The sequence below is a fragment of the Miniopterus natalensis genome, chromosome 11 (assembly GCF_054644295.1).
Source record: "Miniopterus natalensis isolate mMinNat1 chromosome 11, mMinNat1.hap1, whole genome shotgun sequence".
Classification (NCBI taxonomy): Eukaryota; Metazoa; Chordata; class Mammalia; order Chiroptera; family Miniopteridae; genus Miniopterus; species Miniopterus natalensis.
The window spans coordinates 46,376,646-46,398,537 of NC_142091.1; the positions used below are offsets into that span (position 1 = coordinate 46,376,646).

A 21,892-nucleotide genomic window follows, 5' to 3' on the forward strand; every position below is an offset into this window, starting at 1 on the left:
TTTATAGGGTGGTGATGCAACGACAGAGACATCCATGCAAAAAGAAGCATTCTCCCCAGCTGGCACTGGCTCCCCAGAGGAGAGGTCGCTGGAGCTGAGTCTAAAAGGATGGAGGGGAGTTGGTAAGGGTGGGGGCTGGGGGAGAGGTTTGGGGCAGGGAATTCCAAGCAGAGGACAACACTGGCAAACACACAGACGCAAGAAACAGCATGAAATGGGCAGGAGGCTATAGGCGGCTCCCACAGTCCAGGCAAGCTGCAGATGCTCCAAAACAGGGCTGGTGGACACCTTAGATCTGTGTCATATTCTGGAGAACCATTTAAAAATTTTAAGTAGGGCGATATGGTCACTGAGAGTTTTTTATGAGATAACTTAGGGGAAGTGTGGAGAGAAGGTTTGAGGAGGATACAACTTGAGCCAAGGGGTCTAGGTGGAGCCTGTTGCAGAGGAAGAGACAGGCCTGAACTTGGACATAAGGAGAGGCAGGAACGGAGAGGAAGGCTTGGTGATGGACTGGGAATGGGGCTTGAGGAAGAGGAAGATTAGAATAAGATGCTGTTTCAAGATCATATGTGTGGGCAGATGGTGGGATCAGGAACTGAGACAAAGAATAAGAATGGAGCAGGCTTGGGAGTGGGGGAGATGTCCTTGGTTTTGGTCCAATTCAGCCTGAAGTGCCCATGGGCACACCCAGGAGAAGCTGTCAGCTGTATGTCTGAAGCTAAAGACAAGGTTCGAGATATTAATCAGGAAGTTGTCAACAGATAGGTGGCTGCAGAACCCAAGAGTAGATGGGACTACCCAGAAGGATGGTGCATAAGGAGAGCAGGAGGCCAAGGATGGATCCCTGGGGACACTTACACATCCGGTGGAAGTAAGAGGAGCCCAAAAGGAATTAGGAGCAACCAACTAGGGAGAGATGAGGACATTGTGGAATCACTGCACCAAGGGAGCACAGAGTTACAAGGAAAGATGGGATCCTGTGGGTTAAAGACTTTAAAATGTCCATGATGACTGTCAAAAGCAGCTTTGATGGAGTATTGGGATGTGACTTGAGAAGTGAATGGGAAGTGAAAAAGTGTTGACTCTTTCTAGAAGTTTGATAAGAGCTATAAGAGGGAGTTTGGGCATAGAAAGGAACAAAGGAGTCAAGAGACCTCCTTCTTTCTCCGCTTAAGGCTCTATCCTGGACTCTCCCATATCTCATCTGCCTTTCTGGTGTTCACCACCACTCCCTCCCCACCCCCTTCACTTGGTTTGAATGACCCCCTTGGAGAGTCACAAATGGACAGTGAGTTTCATGCTTTTCCAATTATTTTTAACTCACTCGGTTCGCATTGAATTTGCCATCTACTTCAACATCTGGCAGCTGCAATTGGGGGAGAAAGTTTGCAGCTTTGGGGTACAGAGAGAAGGAGTCAGGAGTATGAACAGGAAGCAGAGCCTTTAAAAACATCACACAGGTGAGCTCCTGGGAAATTCCAAGTGTTTTTAACATCTTTCTATCAGAGGCCACCCACAGCGGGGCTCAGCATGTTGCCTAGAAGACTGTGATCCAACGCCCACAGCCACAGATGGGTCCAGAAGGCACCACTGTTTCCCTAGAAACACTCCCACTGTCAGGGATGCTATCTTGGGGCTGGTTCATTAGGGTTGAGCACACTCCAGCTGGTACTCATTGGCTTCTCATTCTTCCTCCAAACCGCTGAAATCTCCCTGGTAGTGGGAGTATGCAACCCAGCTCGAGCCCCTTCCCCATCTGGTGGTGGCGCTGGTGGCAGGGAGGAGATTGCCTAAAAGCTTGTACCCACAGCCCAACCTACTCTCTCAATCACTCATCCAGAGAAACATTAGCTTATGAGAGAGATGGGGAAACAGGGCCTTCATATGGAAACTTGAAGCAAAGGTCAATCGTTTCCCTTTTAGGAAGAGAGAGCTGAGGCATCCTAAAGGACTCCCAGGGGGAAGCATGGCCTTGGGAGGAACGGAGGCGGTCATGCCGTCAACAGCTCCGTCTCACACAGAATGCAGCATAAGCAATGATCTCCAGGCAGACAGGTTGCTAAGCTTGCTGGGATCCTGTGGCTGGCATCTGTTGGGTTCTTCCAACTCAGCGGTCCAAGGTCATTTCCATATGTCACATGAAATGGCTGAGTAAATTAACTAGAGAATCATTGCTGTCTCTCTTGCACTTCTTAAGTGTAGGTGGCTAGAGGGATAGAGGACAGTGGCAGGCAATGATGGGGCTCTGTGAAGGTTAGACCCAGCCTGAAAATTTCCAGAATAGTTCCCTTCTCCTCCTGAGGGTCCCTGTGGGAGTGTACCATATCTCCTTCCATGTAGCTCAAGAAATTCCAAAGGCATACGGACATTCCTTATTTCTTTGACCAAAACTTTGATGGAGAAGCATAAACCCTATCTACAGGGAGAGCAAAGTGCATTTTGTGATTTTGGTAATGCCTGATATATTTCCAAGTCAGGGCCATGAAACCTAATGTCAGAGAAGCTGAGAACCTGAAAATATAAAGTAACCTTGGAGCTACCCGGTCAAATTTTCTCATTTAAAATGAGGACACTAGGGTCTGGAGAGAAGTCTTCCTTCAAGCATGCTGCCTTGGGATGGGGGTGGGGGTATCATGGCTTAGTGCCTCATTGTCAGCCCCCTTTCTTCCACATGTAGTATATTTTGGGGTTAAGAGTTCACTCAAGACTCTCATTGGCCCATGGGAAGGATTTAGTCCCATGTTTGCTTTTTGTTTGTTTTTTCCCACCAACCCCCAAGAAACCCATCCCTGAGGGGATCCCTACCTCTTGGGGTATGTTCCATGCCATGTAGACATGGCTTTTAAATTCATCCATCCAGACTTCGGCCACCCTGAGGGCATTCCTGCGAACATGGGCGGTGAGGTCCTCAGTGTAGGGCTTGTGGGCTCGCTCAATATGGGCAATCCGAGAACAGGGCAGGACCTCCACGCTCCCACCACACTGCCACACCTGCAGAAGACACAGAGCCACTCATCAGTGCCCAGACCTAACTCTGTGCCTCTATATCAGGCCACAAGTGACCACTCAACGTAAGCACGGACGAATCCACCTTGTCTCTCCAGACCACAGCCTGCAAAGGGAGTGAGCTGTACCTTATTTCTACTCCTACCCAAGGAGGTTATTGGGTCATTAATTCATGTCTTATTTCTTGACATGTGGATTTACCTGCAAATAATTAATAGGCCTTCTTTCTCCCCCCCCTTCCACCCCTCCAAAGAAGAGAAAAGACATTTTGTGACCAAAGATCAGAGTTCTCCTGACCCGGAAGGAGAAGTTAACAAAACCCTGATAATGGTCCCTGCAGGAGTGCTGACATGGAGGGACCAGCAGGGACTTCCAGCAGAGATGTTATCTTTACAAGGACCACATGACTTGGCAAGGATTAGTGAGCACCATGGGGAGAAAGTAGGCACCCTTCTCCTACTCCATCTTTCCTGGGCCCAAAGTTCTGATAGAACCCAAGAGAGAGTGAGCTGCAAAAAAGGGTGATATTAAACTTCTCAATGGCTGTGGTGAGTAGGGGCTTGAACAGGATGCAATCTGATTTTGAAAAGAATTTTTTAATGACCTTGCATTCTGAGCATCAAGGGACAGTGTTTTGGAGCTGTTGCCACAATCATTGCAGCCACCCCGAACTTTCAGTGTTCCGGAACATGTACATCCTTTTGTGCCTTGAGGCTTCTGTCCATTCTATTTATAATTTTAGAATGTTCTTCCATGCTTTCTCCAGCTGAAAAAATATCATCTCTCAAGACCTTGGCCACATGACCCCTCTGTTGTAGGGTCTTTGCTCAGTTCTTGGGACGGAGCCAATAGCTTCCTCCTCTGGCCCTCAAAAAGCTCCTGATACACAACTTATCTGCTGATAGGTCAGACTCCTTTCCTCACTCTGTGTTCCTAGAGGGCAGAGCCCATATGTCATTCATTTCTCATTTCTAGCACCTAAGATAAGGCCTTTATAAGTACTTGTTGAATAAATAAAAGATTGATGCTTAATCAGTCAGTCAGTCATGTGAGATCAATAAATGTGAGATGACTCTGAAATGCCTGGTTGGAGCTGATGAATGGGGCTTCTGAGGGAAAGTAATGAAGGTCTCTCGGTGGACAGCAGTGGACACTTGTCAGGTATTGTCAACTGGACGATTTGGTGGATGATCTTTAGACTTACAACAGGTACCCATCAACAACCATATGTCTTCATCCAAGATAAGGTCAGTTTGGGATTTAGCTTAATTTCCCCAGGTTAGTTAGGAAGACAATTCCTTCTCTCCACCAGTCTATCTCACACCAGCTGGTCCCCACAGGCTGTTAAGAGTTGGAAGGTAATTTATTGATTTACTACTTTCTAAGCTTGTCCTGCACTTAGCATATTATTTAAGGCCAATGAAAGGGAAATAAGCATTCCTACTGAGCATCTGTATGTTCCAGGCCCTGGAAGGTGCTTGTGGGGATGGAGAATAGCATGGTTGTTACAATCACATGGTTTGGGGTCAAATCCTGGCTGTTTCTGACTACCTATGTGACCTTGAATAAGTCGCTTGAACTCATTGTGGTTTAATTTTCTCATCTCAAATAGGGATCATAAAAGTACCTATCTCATGAAATTGTTGAGAAGATTAAAGTTATTACATTCAAAGTGCTTAGAAAATGTCTGGCATATAATAAGCACTCAGTCAATCTCAGCTATTACTATACAAATTATACAGTAGACTCTTCAGAGTACCCTGTGAGGAGGTTGTTATTGTCTAATTCCAAGTGAAGAGACTGAGACTAAGGACTGTCCCTTGCCCAAGACCACCCAACTGGTACTGAAGACAAAAGAATAGGTATTACACCCACCAAAACCAGAGGAAGACCCATGCTCCCCAGGGTGACCGCACCCAGAGTGCCAGCCCCAGACTGTGCATTTTTGTGTGTGCTCATTTCCAATTCACTTTGCTTGGATTTTCAATGGAAGCCTGTTAATACTGTGAATACATTATTGACAACACAGAGAGGCAGGGTAATTATTCATTTTGCAACTGGAACCGCAGGCTATTACTTGACATATTTCAGCAACACAACATAGAACATGATTCATAACAAAGCTCTTTTACGACAAGGCCTGTTTCTCAAAGAGCCAGTTCACCATTCACCTTAGAGTGGGTGGTTCTGCTAGCTGCAATCAGAAGAGTGGCGGCAGCCCCTCCCATCACGCCCTCAGTCACACAGTAAATGGAGCTGTGCGAACTCACTGTGGAGCTCTTGAATTCTCCCCTTTCCCCACCCTGCTGCCAGACCAGTCCTGGCTCTTCTAGACTCTGCAACAGCCTCCAGACAACTGATCCCTTCCAGCCTTCCTCCTCCAGGCTCTTTTCCACCCAGCAGCCAGAGGAATCTTTTGAAGATGTGAGTTGTATTACACCACGCCCTCCCCAGCACACCCTGCCCACCCCTCCAGCCTCCTGCCTGCTTCCCATATACTCTATGCTACAGCTATGCTGAGATGTTTTTACTTCCCCCAGAGTGCCAGGGTTTTTCTCACCTCTGGACTTCTACACATGCAATTACATGGGAGGGGCAGGGGATGGGAAATGGGAGGGAGCTGGGCAGGGGACACACACACGTCACAGCTTGTGTGATGCAAGAAGGCCCAAACCAGATAGAGGCTGTAGACGCAGGGACTGTGCCAGAGAAACAAGGTCACCGATGGATGGCAAAGATGTAGGAAAGAACTCTGGCGCAACACTGCAAATTCTAGGGGTGGAGATGTCAAGAGGAAAGAGGGTAGGAGAGGTAGGTACCGACGGGGTGGCTGAGAACTGAAGACAGAGCAAGGGTCAGTAACCAAGAAGTCAGGTGAGGTCACAAGGCACAGGAAGCAACTGCTAAGAGGCAGAACTTAATTTTTAACTAAAGTACATGTGACCCAGGCTTATTATAACAAGTGAGGAGTGTGCTAGTCTTCCAGGCACCTGAGGACACCTGAGAGCATGTCTGCCCAGAGCTGGACCTTGTCGTGGCTTCTGGATGGGTGCTGACCTACCAAGTTTCTTGACCACACCAAGTTCTTTCCTGTCTCAGTGCCTCTGCACCTGCTATTCCGTCTTTCTGGAATAATTCTCTCCCTCCTGTCATTTGTTACCCAGCTCATTACCCTCTTTGACCTCCCCAGTCTAAATGAAATCCCCTCTGAATACTTTGTATACACCAGCACCAGACATCTAATATATATTCAATAATTGATACTCAAATAAGTGATTCCAGTAATCCGAGAGCCCTGGGCTTTACTATATAGAGAGGTGGTTTTAAGTCGCTCGGTGAGATCCCCTAATAAAGGTGATAAACATAAAATGTGGCCAGACTTTACTGAACACAATGACTCCCTTCAAACACAAGCGGTTTTTCAGCGAAGTTCTGACATTTAAGTGCGCACTGCTGCAACCGAAAAGAGTTACTTTGGCTGCAGAGCTTAAATTAACATCGTAAAACCTGGGAAGTCATCAAATGAGCATGGGCAATAGCAGATGGCTTCTTCTTGTGGAACCTGAACTCTCTAGAGAAAGCCTCCAACCTTGCCAGTGCCTGCTTTTGCCCACAGAATAGCTGCTGGCCCCAGATGTGACTGAGAACCCAAATCAGATTGTAAAACAACAGGTACACAGCGAAGTCAAGTCCCACTCGCCACCAGCCCTTCCCAGAGAGCCCTGATTGTGAGACTGTTTCTGAAAAGGCTGGAAGCTTCCACCTGGGAACTACAGGAAAGCAGGCAGATCCTGGGAACTGGTGGAGAGGGTTTAAATCCTGCCTCTATCGCACTAGCCTTTGATTTGGCCAGTAGTTGGACGTCAGTTGCCTGTCTATTGGGAATGATGATAGCCTGGGAGGTTTAATAGAGATGCTGTATGAAGAGCTCCCACTAGCAAAGACAGGCACATAGTGGGTTCCTAAGGCAGGGTAGGGTTCTTTCCCTTCCCAGGACTGGGAGCAGCTAGTACAAGGTCAGGGTCACAAGACTGGGTTTATGTTGCCACTTACATAAATAAGCCTGTGTCCCTCCCAAGCCTCAGGGTCTCCCAGCTGCCAAATGGAGGAGCTGGATCCAATGATGTCTTAGATCCCTTCTACTTCTCACTGTGTGATTCTAAGTTTTCTGGTCAGTGCCTCAAATCAGCAGAGCTGTAAACTGGGAGTTGAAAGCAAGGAGACACCCGAGGCAAGGCAACGGGGCACATTGTTACCGTTTCTCCTGCTCAGAGACTGAGCTCACTCCATGGTCTGTGACTGAAATAGCAAATAACACCCCTGTGTTAAACCCATTCTCTGGTTAATGTCTTCCCGAAGCATGGTGTTGAGAAGGATTCGGAGGCTCTCTCTTGGGCTCAGTGGAAAAGCCTGCCGTAATTTATTAGTGATGTTTATTGTAGGTGAGGGATTGGGGTTGGTGACACCTCAGCCTTGTACTTCACAGCCACGGTCCACAGCTTCAGATCACAAATCCTTTCCAGCTTTTATATCCTTAGGACTTGTAATGAGCTCTTTGCTCTTGGCAAAATGTTCCCACTGACCCCTTAGCCCAGGAAGCCCCTTTCCTGCTCCCCACCTGTCCAAAGCCAGCCTGGCCCAGTGCCTCCAAACTCCCAAAACACAATTTGTGCTGCGCATGTGGTCCTCGTTTCTTGGCTCGTGTTGTTAATGATCTTTTTATGTGTAGCTGTTTCGCCTAAGTTGGCCGTGAAATGCCGAGACGAGAGTAGAAAGCCAAGCCAGGCAGGCTGCGGGGAGAAAGACAAGGAGGGTGGAGGCTGGAGCTGAGGCCTGAGAACAGCCAGAAGAAGACCAGAGCCATTCACAGAGTGGCTGTGGGGTCAGACATGCGACAGACAAAGACATCGAGCAGGGCTGGGCAGAGCAGTCCTTCAGTTCTATGCCACAGGCACCTCCCTCGTCTCACCCCAGTCCTGACCCTGCACGGGAGTAAGGAGGGGAGAGAAATCAAATCTGGGCAAGGCTAAGACAAAGGCCAGGGGCCATCAGCAAGCTGGCTCAAGGGTGGGAGGCAGAGGAGGAGCTGGGATAAAATTTATACCGCTGGGGGCGGTATAAAATTAGGAGCCCACCTCCTCCCCAAACAGTCTCATTCCCACTCTTGCAACCTTTTAGTCCCCAGAGAAAGATCACACTCCTTCCTGTGATTTGCAAGATCTCTGAGATCTGGGCCCTCCTGTTCACTGCAGCTTCATCTTTTACCCCCTAGGGTCCAGTTTCACCACCTTCTCTTAGTTTCTAGGGCAGACCATGTTCCTGGTTTTCTCCCCCCGCCCCCCTCCCCATGCCATTCCCTTTGCTGGACTTTTCCTCTCCTCCACCCCCTACATTTATTTGCCTGGCTAATTCCTATCTACTTTCCCTGCTGCCCTAAATTTGGTTGACTACCTCTGCTAGGTATTCCCACAGCACCTGTACTTCCCCTTCACAGCCCTTAGGATCGCTGTATGTGTGTGTAAAACGCAGCACAGTTTAAAGACACATAATACAAGGGACAGCCGTTTCCTTACCACCTGCTTGAGAAACAGTCCATTGGCAAGAACTCAGAAATCTCTGTGCGCTCCCCCTTACCCCCAGAGGTAATCCATTATCCTGAATTTCGTTAATAACTTCCTTGCCATCAACCTAAACTACCTGTTTCATTCTAGTTTTGGGTGTTTTCGGATGTTACAGGAATGGCAGCGTATTGTCCGGATTCTGCAACGCGCTTCGGGCTTCATTTGCTTTCCTCGCCGCCGTGCCCCATTGTGTGAATAACAGCAGTTTACTCAGCCGCTCTCCTGCTGGCTGGCAGCCTGGCTGTTTCCAGCATGGTGAACAGTGCTTCTTGGAACAATCTTCCATGAGTCTCTTGGTGCCCAAGAGCAGGAGCCTCTCAGTATATTTTCCCTACAGTGGAATTTCTGAGGCCCAGGTTATACACAGTCAACTGCCTGGGAGAAGGGGAACTTTTCCAAAGTCAGTCTCCAAGTTCCACTCGCACCAGCACAGATGGGCGCTCGTGTGCTTCACCATCGCGCCAACATGTGGCGCTGCCCAACGTTTCTGCCAATCCAATGGACGTGTGATTCATTCTCACTGCAGTTTTAATTCGCAACTCCCTGACTACTAGTGAGATGGAGCTCTTCTTTCTCTGTGTGGACCAGCAATCCAGATAGTAGAGAGGCCCTTGGACCCCTCCCTCTCACTGAGGACCCTCCAGTGCCTAAACAGGGCCTGGCAAGAATGAATGACAGAGCTGCGCTGTAGTTCTGGATTATCTTCACTGTGCTCTATTTGGTGCTCTCCCAGGTTTCCAAGGGTAGATATCGTGTTATTTTAAAGTATAAACAAACATTTTTCAAGCCCGACAATGCTTATTGTTCCATCAGACCCCACTGAAAAGCACTCCCTGGGGAGACAGTTTCCCAAGCCCTCCTCTTACAATAAACACTATGAAAGCTTCTTCTGGACAGACTGCTGCCTGGGGAAACAGTGATGCTTTTTCTTGGAACATGTTACTTATGAGGCCTGATTTTGGATCAGCCCTAAGAAGCACCCGAAGCAGTTTCCCTGTTTGAAAGGGATTCTTCGTAACTATCAGAAGGCGGCAGGAGGAGTCATCTGGCAGAATTCCAAGGAGAGACCAGCTGGGTGGGAATGTCTGGAAGCTTTTCATGAAGACAAAGTTAAAAGGCAGTTTTGCAGGGACTGGAGCTTTGTTGAAATAGCTGCTTACCTACAGGAAACCCAGGGGCAGCAATGGCACCAAGCCCAGCACACTAGCCCATCACACACAGAAGACTCAGCTTTTCCTCAGAACCTCACACTCTCACTGTAAAGATTGGGGCCATAGGAATTCACTTCCTCATGGGAGAGTTCATGAGGATCTCTTGGCAAATGTGGTCACTGAGATTAGAAGGCATCCTTTAATGGTTCCTGCCAAGGAGAGTTTATTCATGATTTTGTCTATTATTACTAATACCTGTGTGTTCCTCTACATTTCCCAGACTCCCTTGCAGTCAGGAGGGACCATGTGAGCAGCTCAGACCAATGGAATGAGAGAAGAAATGATAGGTGTCACTTCCTGGCCAAGGTGGGTAAGTATCCAATGTGGGAAGCCCATAAGCACTTCTACCCTTTTCCCTCCCAATCTGCTGGTTGTTTAAGCCAGGGTGACCTTGAAGTTCAAAGATGAGGAACCCACAAGAGAAGCAACCTGAGTCCTTCAGTCACCACTTAGAGAATAGCTGCCCAGGAGAGCCTCCCACCCTTCAGGGGACTGTGATGTGAACAGTAAATGAACTTGTCCTAGATTAAGACCCTGAGGTTTAGGAGGCCGCTACTGCAGCCTGTGATCATTTCCCTGATTAATTCAATCTGCCAGTGTGTGAAGAGCCAAGGTGAGCAAAGAGGCTTGGGCTTGGGCCTTGTAGCACTGGTACCAGGGCTTCAGTCTGTTGGGTGGGACTTCATAGCAGAAGGTTCCAGGCCCAGGAAAAGATTGTCCAGAAAGTGACAGCTCCCCAAATCCAGGTGATGAGTTGATTCAGAGCAGGACCTCCTAGAGGCTGGGGATTTAGCCTTCTGTCAGAGAGTAGATTTAGTTCCAAGGGATGAGAGAGGAAACTGTCAGGGGTAGGCAGGGTGTTAGGACCTTAGGAAAACAGGCCATAGGTTAGAGTCTGGCTTAAGTTCAGACCAGAGCAGAGGTCAGAAGACCCAGGGAGAAGTTGGCAGATGGAAAAGAAAAGGGCAGGGCTTGGAGATCACGTGGCTCAGAGTTTGTCAGACAACCACACATAGCAGCCTGTGGCAGCTCCACCAATCCCAGAATGAGTCAGGGAGGCTGGGAAGGCTGGCTAGTCCCAGTCCAGGCATTTCTACAGAACCAAAACCACAAAAGCCCAAGCTCAGAGGCAGAAGTATTGGCCAAGTTCCAGATCAGGGTCCCATTGACACGTGTGCTGTCTACTCTAATTGTGCCTTTGTTTTGAACTAAGCTCTCTGGCCCCGTAACCACCACTGGTGCTACCAGAGAATGATAATGAGCTTGAATGTCACAGGGATTCGGGGAGCAATTTTCTGAAATCCAAATAAAACCCTTCCCGTCCCTAGTCTGAGAGTAATTTTTATCAGATAACTTGGCCCATCCATCGCCTTGAGAGTGTTCAGAGCCCTCTCGGGTGAGTTAAGTCCCTTTGAATTGTGCGAGTGCCTTCTTTGCGGATGTATTTAGAAAAGCTCCCTCTATCCAGCTGCTATTCACAGCTGATGCCCTGGACTATGTTTAATTTATACTTTCCTACATGAAGACGAACCACTTACTCATTTAAAGTGTTTCCTTTTTTATGTCCTTAATCAATGGCTTTACATTCTCAGAAGTTTAATCTAATCAGAAATAAATCCTACACATATGAATGGCTCATTAGCATGTTCCAGTTAAATTCAAATTGATTGTTCATATCAGATGCCCCTCAAAAGGGTGGCAATGGCCCATGATATGTCATGAGGGTCCTTTTTTGAAATGCAGGACAACCAAGAATCACTGAAGGAAATAATACATTGTCACCCCAGTAGAGTGGGGCCATCTAACAGGTGACAAGTGACTCAGGTGTCACTAAGGCAGCACAGGTGGGGGACTGTGGCAGTTTGGTAGACCCTGGCGCAGACAGTAGCGGAAACTGTCTGGCCCAAGCGTTACCCCCACATTTGGCTCCATGGGACCCTTGAGGTTGTCATTCAGATGATAAAAGTGAATTTGAGATGCTGAGCATTCTCTCACTCAGAAATGATATTTGTTCTATGGAGCTTTCCTCTTACTCCATTGGAATTCAGATGAAGAAAACTAGTGTGCTGGGTCTTTGCTTAAAGAGACTTGCCCTTTTCGTACACATCAAAATGAATTGTCAGCTTGGGTATCATCTCTGAGAGGCACTTAGAGAGAACTCACATTAAAAATGGGATTTAAAGAAGAGATCAGCACTGCAGTATATTAGGACTGTAGGAGACCTAACAGATCACCTCCCATCACTTCCTGGGGGAGCACACTGAGGTAACATGATAATTTAGAAGCAGAGTAGGAAATGTCTCCAAGACCTCTGCTCCTTGGAAGACAGGAGGTCACTGAAGTTCAGAGCACAGGCTTTGGGGTTAAACAGTCTTGGTATCAAAGCCTACATTTCCCGTTTGCTGGGCTGGTGACTGTGGGCAATTCATTTCACCTTCTAACCCTCAGATTCCTTGTCTGTGAACTGGAGACAAAAATGACACGTTGCAACAATAGCTGTTTTGAGAACTCAATGAGGTAATGCATGCAGACGGTTTATTTCAACACCCGGCACAAGTTTAAAGCCCACTAAGTATTAGGTACAATTATTATCACTGTAAGATTCTATTGATGGTAAGACTCACCATTGTTATAATAAGAGCTTTTCAGGCAGGGGAAATACTACATTCCTCTGAGCTCGAGATTTATATACCCAACTGCCTACATGTCACTCCCACTTGCGCATCTCTCAGGCACCATAAGCTTACCTTGTCCATAATCAAGTTCTTCATTTTCTTCCCTGCCTCCCCACCTGTCCTTTAGTCTTCCCCTCATCCACCTAATAGCCTAAGCCTGAAACCTACATAAGTTATGTAGTTCATCCATAATTAATGTCATCTTCCTCAACCTCCACATCCAATTACATCAGCAAATGCAGTCAGTTCTACCTCCTAAATATAGCTTAAATTTAATCACATCTTTCAATATGCTCAGCCAACATCCTGCTCCAAGTGCTATTATTTTTGTGTGGACAACTCTGTCAACAGCCTCCTAACAAGTCTCTTCACTTCAACCCTTGTTGACCCCCAATCCATCTTCTAAAATTATAAATCAGATCATGTTCTTTCTCTGCTTTAAGACAACAATTATGTATTGAGCACTTACTATGTGCCAGGCACTGTTGTATGAGATGGGAATTTTGTCACAGTATAAAACATAGAAAATCCCTGACTTTCTGGAACGTATTCTGTTTTCCATTGTAGCATTTGCTATGGACTAACTTGTGCCCCCCTCCAATTCACATATTGAAGCCCTAACCCCCATGTGACTGTATTGGAGATAGAACTTTGAAGAAGGTGGTTAAGGGTAAAGGGGGTGATAAGGGTGAAGCCCTGATCAGACAGAACTGGCATCCTTATAAGAAAAGGAACAGACACTAGAGCTCTCTCTCTGCCATTAAGCAAGAAGGTGGTAGGTAGTCTGAAAGTCAGGAAGAGGGCTCTCACCAGAACCCAACCACGCTGGCATCTTGAGCTCAGACTTCCAGCCTCCAGAACTGAGAGGAAGTAAATTCCTATTGTTTAAGCCACCCAGTCTATGGTATGTTGTTATGGCAGCTCGAGTTAACTAATACAGCACTTACTGCAATTTGTAACTATACATTTATGTTTTATTCCCTCATATCAGATGTCTGTCTCATTATACCATTAGCTCCTCCAGGAGGAAAGGGGCTGTATTTACTTTTTAAACACTGTGTACCCACGTTAAACACTGTATACACAATGCCACATATGGTAGGCTCCTAACAAGCAATGTCAAGTGAATGAACTACATTAATTGTACACATAAAATTGCAAATTGAGTGACCATATGTCCTGGTTTGCCCACAACAATACTGGTTTACCCCTGTTGTTCCAGTATAATTAGTAATAGTACCCCTTTTCACTCTCAAAAGTGTTCTTGTTTGGATAATAAATTGTACTTTATTTATTTATTTACATACACCAAATTTATAAGGCAGACCTGATTTCAGAAACATTAAAATCCCCAATGAGTATCTGTCTTGCACTCACAGTATTAATATTTTCTCTCTCCTACTCCACAATTGCTTTACACGGCTGCAATTTCAGTGCAGCAGAAACTAAGCAAGTGGTGGAGCCCCTCGCTGAGAAGCAAGATCCCAAGCAGACAGAAGGAATAGAGTGGAGCCCACTGCATTCAGCACCTCACCAGCCAGGGGCTGCCGAGGAAGGAAAGGGACCGGGCACCTATCCCTCGGATTGTCCAAAACCAGGCAAGCAGCACAGAGAGAGATGGGACCTGAAGGGGCGAGTGCTGTTCCCTGGGGTAGCTCACCAGGGGTTAACTATTTTCAGGACTGACTCTATGTTCAGATAAGCCTTGCTTGACAGGAAAACTTATGCGTAGGGATAATTTTTGTAAATTGTCGCCGACTTCCTCATAGGGATGCCCCCCTTGCATGGCTTCACGAAGTAAAGAGCATCTGCAGCGGGAATAAATGTCTGTATCCCCTTCTGCAATCTCAGATATATGAATATCTGCTCTTGTCAAAAGAAAACCAGTGTCTGAATGATGATGATGATGATGATGGCAATGGCGATGGCGATGGTGATAAAAAGGAGGGAAGTGGGGGAGGAGGGGAAGGAGGGAAAGGGGGGGAGGAGGGGAAGAGGGGAGAATGAGGGGAAGGAGGAAAAGGGGGGGAGGAGGGGAAGGAAGGGAAAAGGGGGAGAGAGGGGGGAGGAGAGGAAGGAGAGGAAGGAGGAGCCCCGGCTCAGTTTCCATCAGTCATTCTGAGCAACTAATTCTGGCCTTGCCTGGTGGCTCTTCCCTGGAAAATTAGCAACAAGCTACCTTCCAGGACATGCTACAGAACAGCAGGCAGACTCAACTAAAGAAAAACAGAACATAAAAAGGAAAAAGAAAAGGAAAGAGAGGGAGAGAATTGCTCTCTAGAGCTTTAACATACGTTGCTCCTCCCAGGTTTATTTTCTCTGCTTTCATTTTTGTTTTTTCCCCCAAATCAGGAAATTACACATAGATACATTACTATCATCTAATTTACAGTCTATAATCAAGTTTCATTAATTGTCCCAATAATGGCCTTGATTGCCATTTTCCCCCCTTGGTCCCAATTTTTTAAGAAAATAAAAATTTCCTTCAGTTTGAGTCTCAAAAATTTTTATTAATTGTTACCTCTTCCATGCATTTTATTAATGTTACTTTTTCTATGGCTCCCTCATTGAATACAATTTTAAAAACATAGTCATGAAGCCCCTTCCAGAATAAAACTGTCTGTGGGTGCTCTCCTTCTGCTCCCCACCACTTCCAGCTAGTTGCTTCATTTTGTACTTTCTAATTGCTTTGTTCTTTAGGGATTAATTTTGCACTTATCTTTACTAGCCATAAAACTTTTACAACATGCTGTTAAGCTGCGTGTGTTTGGTGGCTGGTAGTAATTGTTGAGTCACTCCGTGGCTGGTGTGCTGGAGATAATGTGCCATGGCAAAGACGCCATCCTCCCAGTGTTTTCAGGTGTCTTTGCTGCTGGGCGTGGCAGAATGGTTGGTTCCTGGCTGCTTGGGGCACCAAGCTTCCCTCATGCATGGAGATCACAAGCAGGAAATACCCCCAAATCCCAGAGGTTTAGACCTCATGGGCCCCAGGTTGCTCAGACTTTAAGAGCCCTGGGAATTTCAGGCCCATGGTCCCAGGAGGCCACACCTCATGACACACACTCCTATAGAGCAGGGCTAGCTATAGCTGACCGCCTAGAAGGACCCTAACATTTCAACCACTCTCTCAAGGTCAAGTCCATACTTTCCCACGGCTCTGCCCTTGGCCTCTGCCTGCAAGCAGGCACCAAGTCGCCAGTTTTCAATTGCTCCCTCTCCCTCCATTCATGGTCAAATAGTCTCTAAACTCTCTACCTCTTTTCAATCCCTAGTCACTTCCTCCCTGGTCTTTGAGTCTGTCTTATGTTGCCAGCCCTTGACCGCACCTGCTCCTCCAAACGTCTTCTTCCAGCTGCATTTGTTCGCTTCTCTGCTCACACTCTCATAGCACAGGGTGAGGATTAGAGGTTTCGGCATCAGACAGAACTATGTTCAAATCCGAGCTCCACCACTCTTTCTCTGGGACATGGGCAAGTGACCGCATCTCTCTGAGCCTCAGTGTTTGTATCTGTAAAATGAGGATAATAATCCTAGTCTCCTGTGGCTCTCTAGGGGAGTAAATGACACAAAGCATAAAACTCACTAGAATGTAAGCTCTCTGAGGGCACAACCTAGACTCTCCTGTTCATCACTATATACCCAGGGCTCAGCACAGTGCCCGGAATTAAATAAGTAAATTCACTAAGCACAAAATGTTGCTAATGATAGCTATTATCATTACTATTAATCAGCATGGTTATTGCACTCCTGAAATGCTGCCTTCCCCTTTGGCACAGATTGGTGGACATCTGTGATTTTCTACCAATCCAGCTCTTATCTTTCCAGACAATTCTCTCCAAAACTGTGGGTACCACTCTGGCCCCGCCCTCCATTTCTTGTGCACACACTCGGTTCTAAAATCTCTTCTCAGTTCAAACTTTCATCCTCACTGGGCTCTTCCATCCTCTTACCTTCAATGGGCACACAGAGGGCACCTGCTCCCCTTGTCTCACTCTGAGTCTTTTCTACCTTTAGTTATGTATTTCTGACTTCCTATTGAAGTCATGATCCAGATACCACATTTCTCTGTACCCTAATGCCAAGTTCCTAACACAAGCAGCATAATAAATGTTCACTCTCTGAGTGAATCAATAGATGAACAATGCAAGATTTTGGTTATTTCCATTGCTATTTCTAATATCAAACTTGTTTCATTTCCCTCTGCCCCCAAAACAACTGTACCCCAAACACCCATTTCTTAGCCAGTGGCACCCCCAAATCTCCCATCATCTGGACTTGAAATCTCAATGATGTCTTTGTCAGAACTTTAATAGCTCATTTATAAGGACAAGGAAAGGGTAAGTCTTGACCTCCAGTGATCACTGAAGCCATTATTGACATCCAACACAGTGCTAAGGGAGCATGTGAACGATGCCTCAGCTAAAGCTTTGAGTCACTGGGAAAATTCCCTTAGAAAGCGTGAAGGCCCACAGACTTGAAAACTGTGCTTAGTGTTCTTTGAAATCCTTGACCTCAGAAGACCACATAGATGAACACTTGTCTTAGTGTACAGTTGTCAGCCTTCTGTAGGCTTCACCCCATGACAGTGGCTGAAGGACAATGCCAAAGCAGATTCCAATTCATGACACAATGATACAAAACAGTGGCAGGGTCACTGTCTTCACCCACACAAACACACACACGAACGCACACACACACACACACACACACGCACATGCACAAGCACCCTGGGATGTGTTATTCCAAGTTCTCAGGTTATCCTGAACTCTAGCTCCAGCTGGCCTAGACTAACCCTAATGTTAGAAGCAACCAGAGACTAAAATCCAATTTAAGGTATTCAATTTAAGGGATGAGAGGTAAGAGAATCTGCTTGTGGCCTTTCTGTGAGATACTGCATCTGATGGTCTCCTGAGACCTTCTTGGCTGAGCAGGAATGCCAGTGCCCACACTCCTTCTCTTCCTTCTCAAGCCTCTCCGACTGTGCTGGCAGAGATGAGCTGATTTGCCTGAAACTGTGGTAGCCAGTGTTTTTATTTATTTATTTTATTATTTTTAAAATATGTTTTTATTGATTTCAGAGAGGGAAACATCAATGATGATAGAGAGTCATTGATCAGCTGCCTCCTGCACGCTCCCTACTGGGGACTGAGCTTGAAACCCAGGCATGTGCCCTGACCAGGAATCAAACCATGATCTCCTGGTTCATGGGTCAACGCAACGCTCAACCACTGAGCCACGCTGGCCGGGAGTCAGTGTTTTTAATTACCTTCCTCAGCTATGACGCTAGCAGGGAGCTGAGATTAGTGAGACCTCCAGCCCAAGGCATCTGGGGAAAACCGCATGTCCCTCGTGTGCTTCAACTCACAGAGGCTCGGTAAGCACACATTAACCTGCCTGGACCTCTTTTACTGGTAACTTAGCAAAGTCTCTAGCTCTTCAACTAGAGACAGATTTTGTAAAGTCTCAAATAACGGCACTGCCTGTTCTCGGCAGTTGCTACAGGCCCTTCTTTGCTTCCTCTTTCTCCTCTGTGTGTGTGGCTCCTGGACCCACGTTTCTAACTTTCAGTCTGTTTCCGGCTCCTCTCTTTTGGTAGCTCTTCAATAAAAAAGTATGAACCTCAAAAGAAAATAAGTCTAGTAAAATAAAACTGGAAAATTACTCTAGAAGGAAATGTATTTTGGGTAATATGATAAAGGTACTATAACAAACCAGTGAGGAAAATATGTTATTTTAAATAGAAGGTATTAGGATAACTGGATGGCTACATAGAAAAGGAAGACCTTGGGTCCATTCCTTTATACCATACATCAGGATTAATTCTGAATAAAACAGAGATTAAAATGTAAAAATTATAATCATATGAGTATTAGAAGAAAACATAGGCGAATACTTCTATAACCTGATAGTGAGCAAGCTTTTCTATGACTAAATTTTGGAAGCAAGAAGGAAAAAGGCTGATACATTTGCTTCCATTTAAAATAAAAAGCCTTTGCATGACAAAAAAACACACCAGAAGTAAAATCAAAAGACAAGTAATAACCTGGGAGAAAATATTTGCAATGTATATCATGGGCAAAAAATTACCACTCCTAATGTTAAAGAGATTCTAAAAATAGAGAAAAGACTAACAATCCTACAGGAAGATGGGCCAAAGATATGAAAAGCTCATGGAAAAAGAAATGCAAATGGCCTTAATCATATGAAAAGCTGTTCAACCTAGCTCTTAGTAAGAGAAATGCAAATTAAAACTACTTTCAAAGCCAGTTTTCATCTGTCAGACTGGCAAAACCCCAAATATTCAACAATACACTTTGTTGGTTGGCTATTCGGAAACAGGCACCTTCATCACTCCTGGTAGGAAAAGTACTGCCCCTCTGGAGAGATATTTGATGAGTTCTAGCAAAATTACACACGCATTCCCCTATTGACCTCACAATTCCATTTTTAGGAATCGATTAAAATGATAACCTAGTAAAATATTTTTAAAAACATGTGCACAAGGCTATCAATCATAGCACTATGCCCTCAAAAATAAACTGGTGGAATAAACTATGGAATGGTCACACACTGGAGCACTATGCAGCTACAGAAAAGCAAAGAGAAACACCTCTATATGCTATTATAAAGTTATCTTCAGAAAAAAAAATATATCGTGATAAAAACAGCCTTGTGAAAAGTGTGCATAGTACACTACCACTTATCTAAGAAAGAGATATGTGACTATACACACATATTTCCTTATATAGCCATGCACCGCTTAACAATGGGTATGTTCTGAGAAACGTGTCATTAGGCGATTTCACCATTGTGTGCACATCACAGAGTGCACTTGTGCAAACCCGGATGGTATAGCCTACTACACACCTAAGCTATATGGAATAGTCTATTGCTCTTAGGCTACAAGCCTGAACGGCACATTACTGTACAAAACCAAGATTAAATCAAGCTCCAGAGAAACTGATGCTATCATGTGTCACACAAGGCTTATGAGGCTGCTGCCAGAGTAACGTGGCAGACTGTTTTACGGCAAACTTTTTTTAATAAGTAGAAAGAGTGCACTCTAAGATAAAGATAAAAAGTATAGGATAGCAAATACATAAACCAGTAACAAAGTTGTTTATTATCAAGCACTATGTACTGTGCATAATTGTATGTGCTATGCCTTCCTATGACGGCACAGTAGGTTTGCTTACACCAGCATCCCCGCCCACACCGGGGGAATGCACTGTGCTATGACATATGGCTGCTGTGTGCCGAGGCAATAAGAATTTTTCAGCTCCATCGTAATCTCATGCGACCATCATCATATATGTGGTCTTTCCTTGACTTAAACGTCATTATCCCGTGCATGACTATAGTTTTTAAAATATAAAGTAAAGCAAAGAAAAAAACAAAATATTTTTTAGAGGTAGTGAGAAAACAGATTGAAGGAGGCAATGAGAGAAGGTAGATTTTTCTGAATACACTTTCTCTTATAGATTTCCTCTTGGAATTATGTAAGTATTTAATAATTATAAAAAGTTAAATATGAAAAAAATCTATTCCTAAAAATCTAAAGCAAAATGAGACAAATGGACCTGTTTATTAGGTTGGTAGTACAATCACACAGAGAGGAACTATTCTAGGTGCCTTTAAATCCCGGTAATTTGACAGCGCATCTCTAGTGGAATGTAACCCAAAGACAAACAGAAGTGCAAAAAATATTAAACTTTCCTGAGACAGTCGTGCGCATGCTGAGGAATAAAATAAACAAGTAATTATGTTGGTGTCATTAAAAACCAGAATGTTTTGGCATGGGAAAAAGAAAATGTAGATGTCAGATGGATAAGGTTAAGTAAAAACCCAGTAGTCCTAAGTTTGAATCAGAGAGATCATCATGAAAGCCTGGAGTATTTTATTTCTACAAAGATAATAATTTCTAGCTCTGGTTACTGAAAAGACTTAAAACATGGACCAACCCAGTAGCAATAAGCAGTAGCAATCTAGTGCCCAGATTGAGGTTTTAATAACACTGCTCACTAAGAGAAAGCTGGGCTCCTGAGGGACATGGCTGATCACAGGTTTGGAGCAGATGAGCCTGGGACATCTCTGCCATTGGCAGGGAAGCCACTAAAGAGGCAAAAGGATTCAGAACTAATGTCTATAGGCTCTCCATAGCCAAAGGTGAAACTTGCAAAACAATGAGGATGTTAAATGTGATGAACTGAAACACATCACCTATATATTTAAATTCATAATGATACTAAAAATACTAAAAATGAAATGGTCCCCTTTGGAAGGCGGTAGAGAATCAATTCAATATTTTGAAAGCCGTTGTAGAATTATTTATTTATTCTGACGTTTTCAAATGAACTTTGATGCACTTCAGAGCAACCAAGGAATAGGTGGTTGTTAATGTCTCTTTATAAAAGTTACTCCAGCTGATAAATGAGGAAGGAGAAGTAAAATGAAAATGTCATCATTTTGCAACACCTAATGAATTATTGGATACAGGCAATAATCAGCAATGACTGCTAGCATCACAAATGGGTAGACAGCTAGACATTGTGAACTGAGTGATGGAAGTACACAAATACTGCCTATGAAATATTCTTGCTACAAAATTAAACCTACATCTCTATATCTAACTACCAATTGAGAAGAAATATATGGGACAGAAGGACATATTAAATGACATTAGGGAATACAATAGGGAAAATCTAGACTGTGGGAGTCTCTGCAGGACAAAAGGCATGATCTCTTTATAGCTGCGTAGTGTTCCATGGTGTAAATGTCCCACAGCTTTTTTATCCACTCATCTACTGATGGGCACTTGGGCTGTTTCCAGATCTTAGCTATTGTAAACTGTGCTGCTATGAACATAAGGGTGCATATATTCTTTCTGACTGGTGTTTCAGGATTCTTAGGGTATATTCCTAGAAGAGGGATCACTGGGTCAAAAGGCAGCTCCATTTTTAATTTTTTCAGCTTTTCTTTCTTATACAAGAATGGAACACTATACAATTTCTCTTAAATACTATTTTAACTGCATTTCATATGATGTGATATGTAATATGTATTTTATCACTCAGTTCAAAATTATTTTCAAATTTCCAATGTAATTTCTTCTTTGATGTATGAGTTATTGAGAAGTGTTTCACAATTTCCAAAAATATTGCCTTGTCTATAATTTTTGGTTATGGATTTCTAATTTAATTCCACTGTGGTCAGAGAACATGGTCTATATGATATTAATCCCTTGAAATTTGTTGAATCTTGTAGTTGTTAGATGCAGTGTTCTATATGTGCCCCATTAGATTCAAACTATTAATTGTGTTGGTCTATCAATTACCTGGAGAAATTTATTAAAATCCTCCACCATGTAAGTGGTGCT

The 21,892-nt window shown here is 44.8% G+C and overlaps 1 protein-coding gene across 1 annotated transcript in view; it reads right to left on the reverse strand.

The window, feature by feature from the left end:
- Positions 1 to 21,892, reverse strand: part of GALNT18 (polypeptide N-acetylgalactosaminyltransferase 18) — a 273,895-nt gene that overhangs the window by 41,958 nt on the left and 210,045 nt on the right. The window contains exon 7 of the mRNA XM_087821731.1: positions 2,809 to 2,994. Coding sequence (XP_087677857.1) covers positions 2,809 to 2,994 — 186 coding nt within the window. The remainder of the gene's footprint in view (positions 1 to 2,808; positions 2,995 to 21,892) is intronic.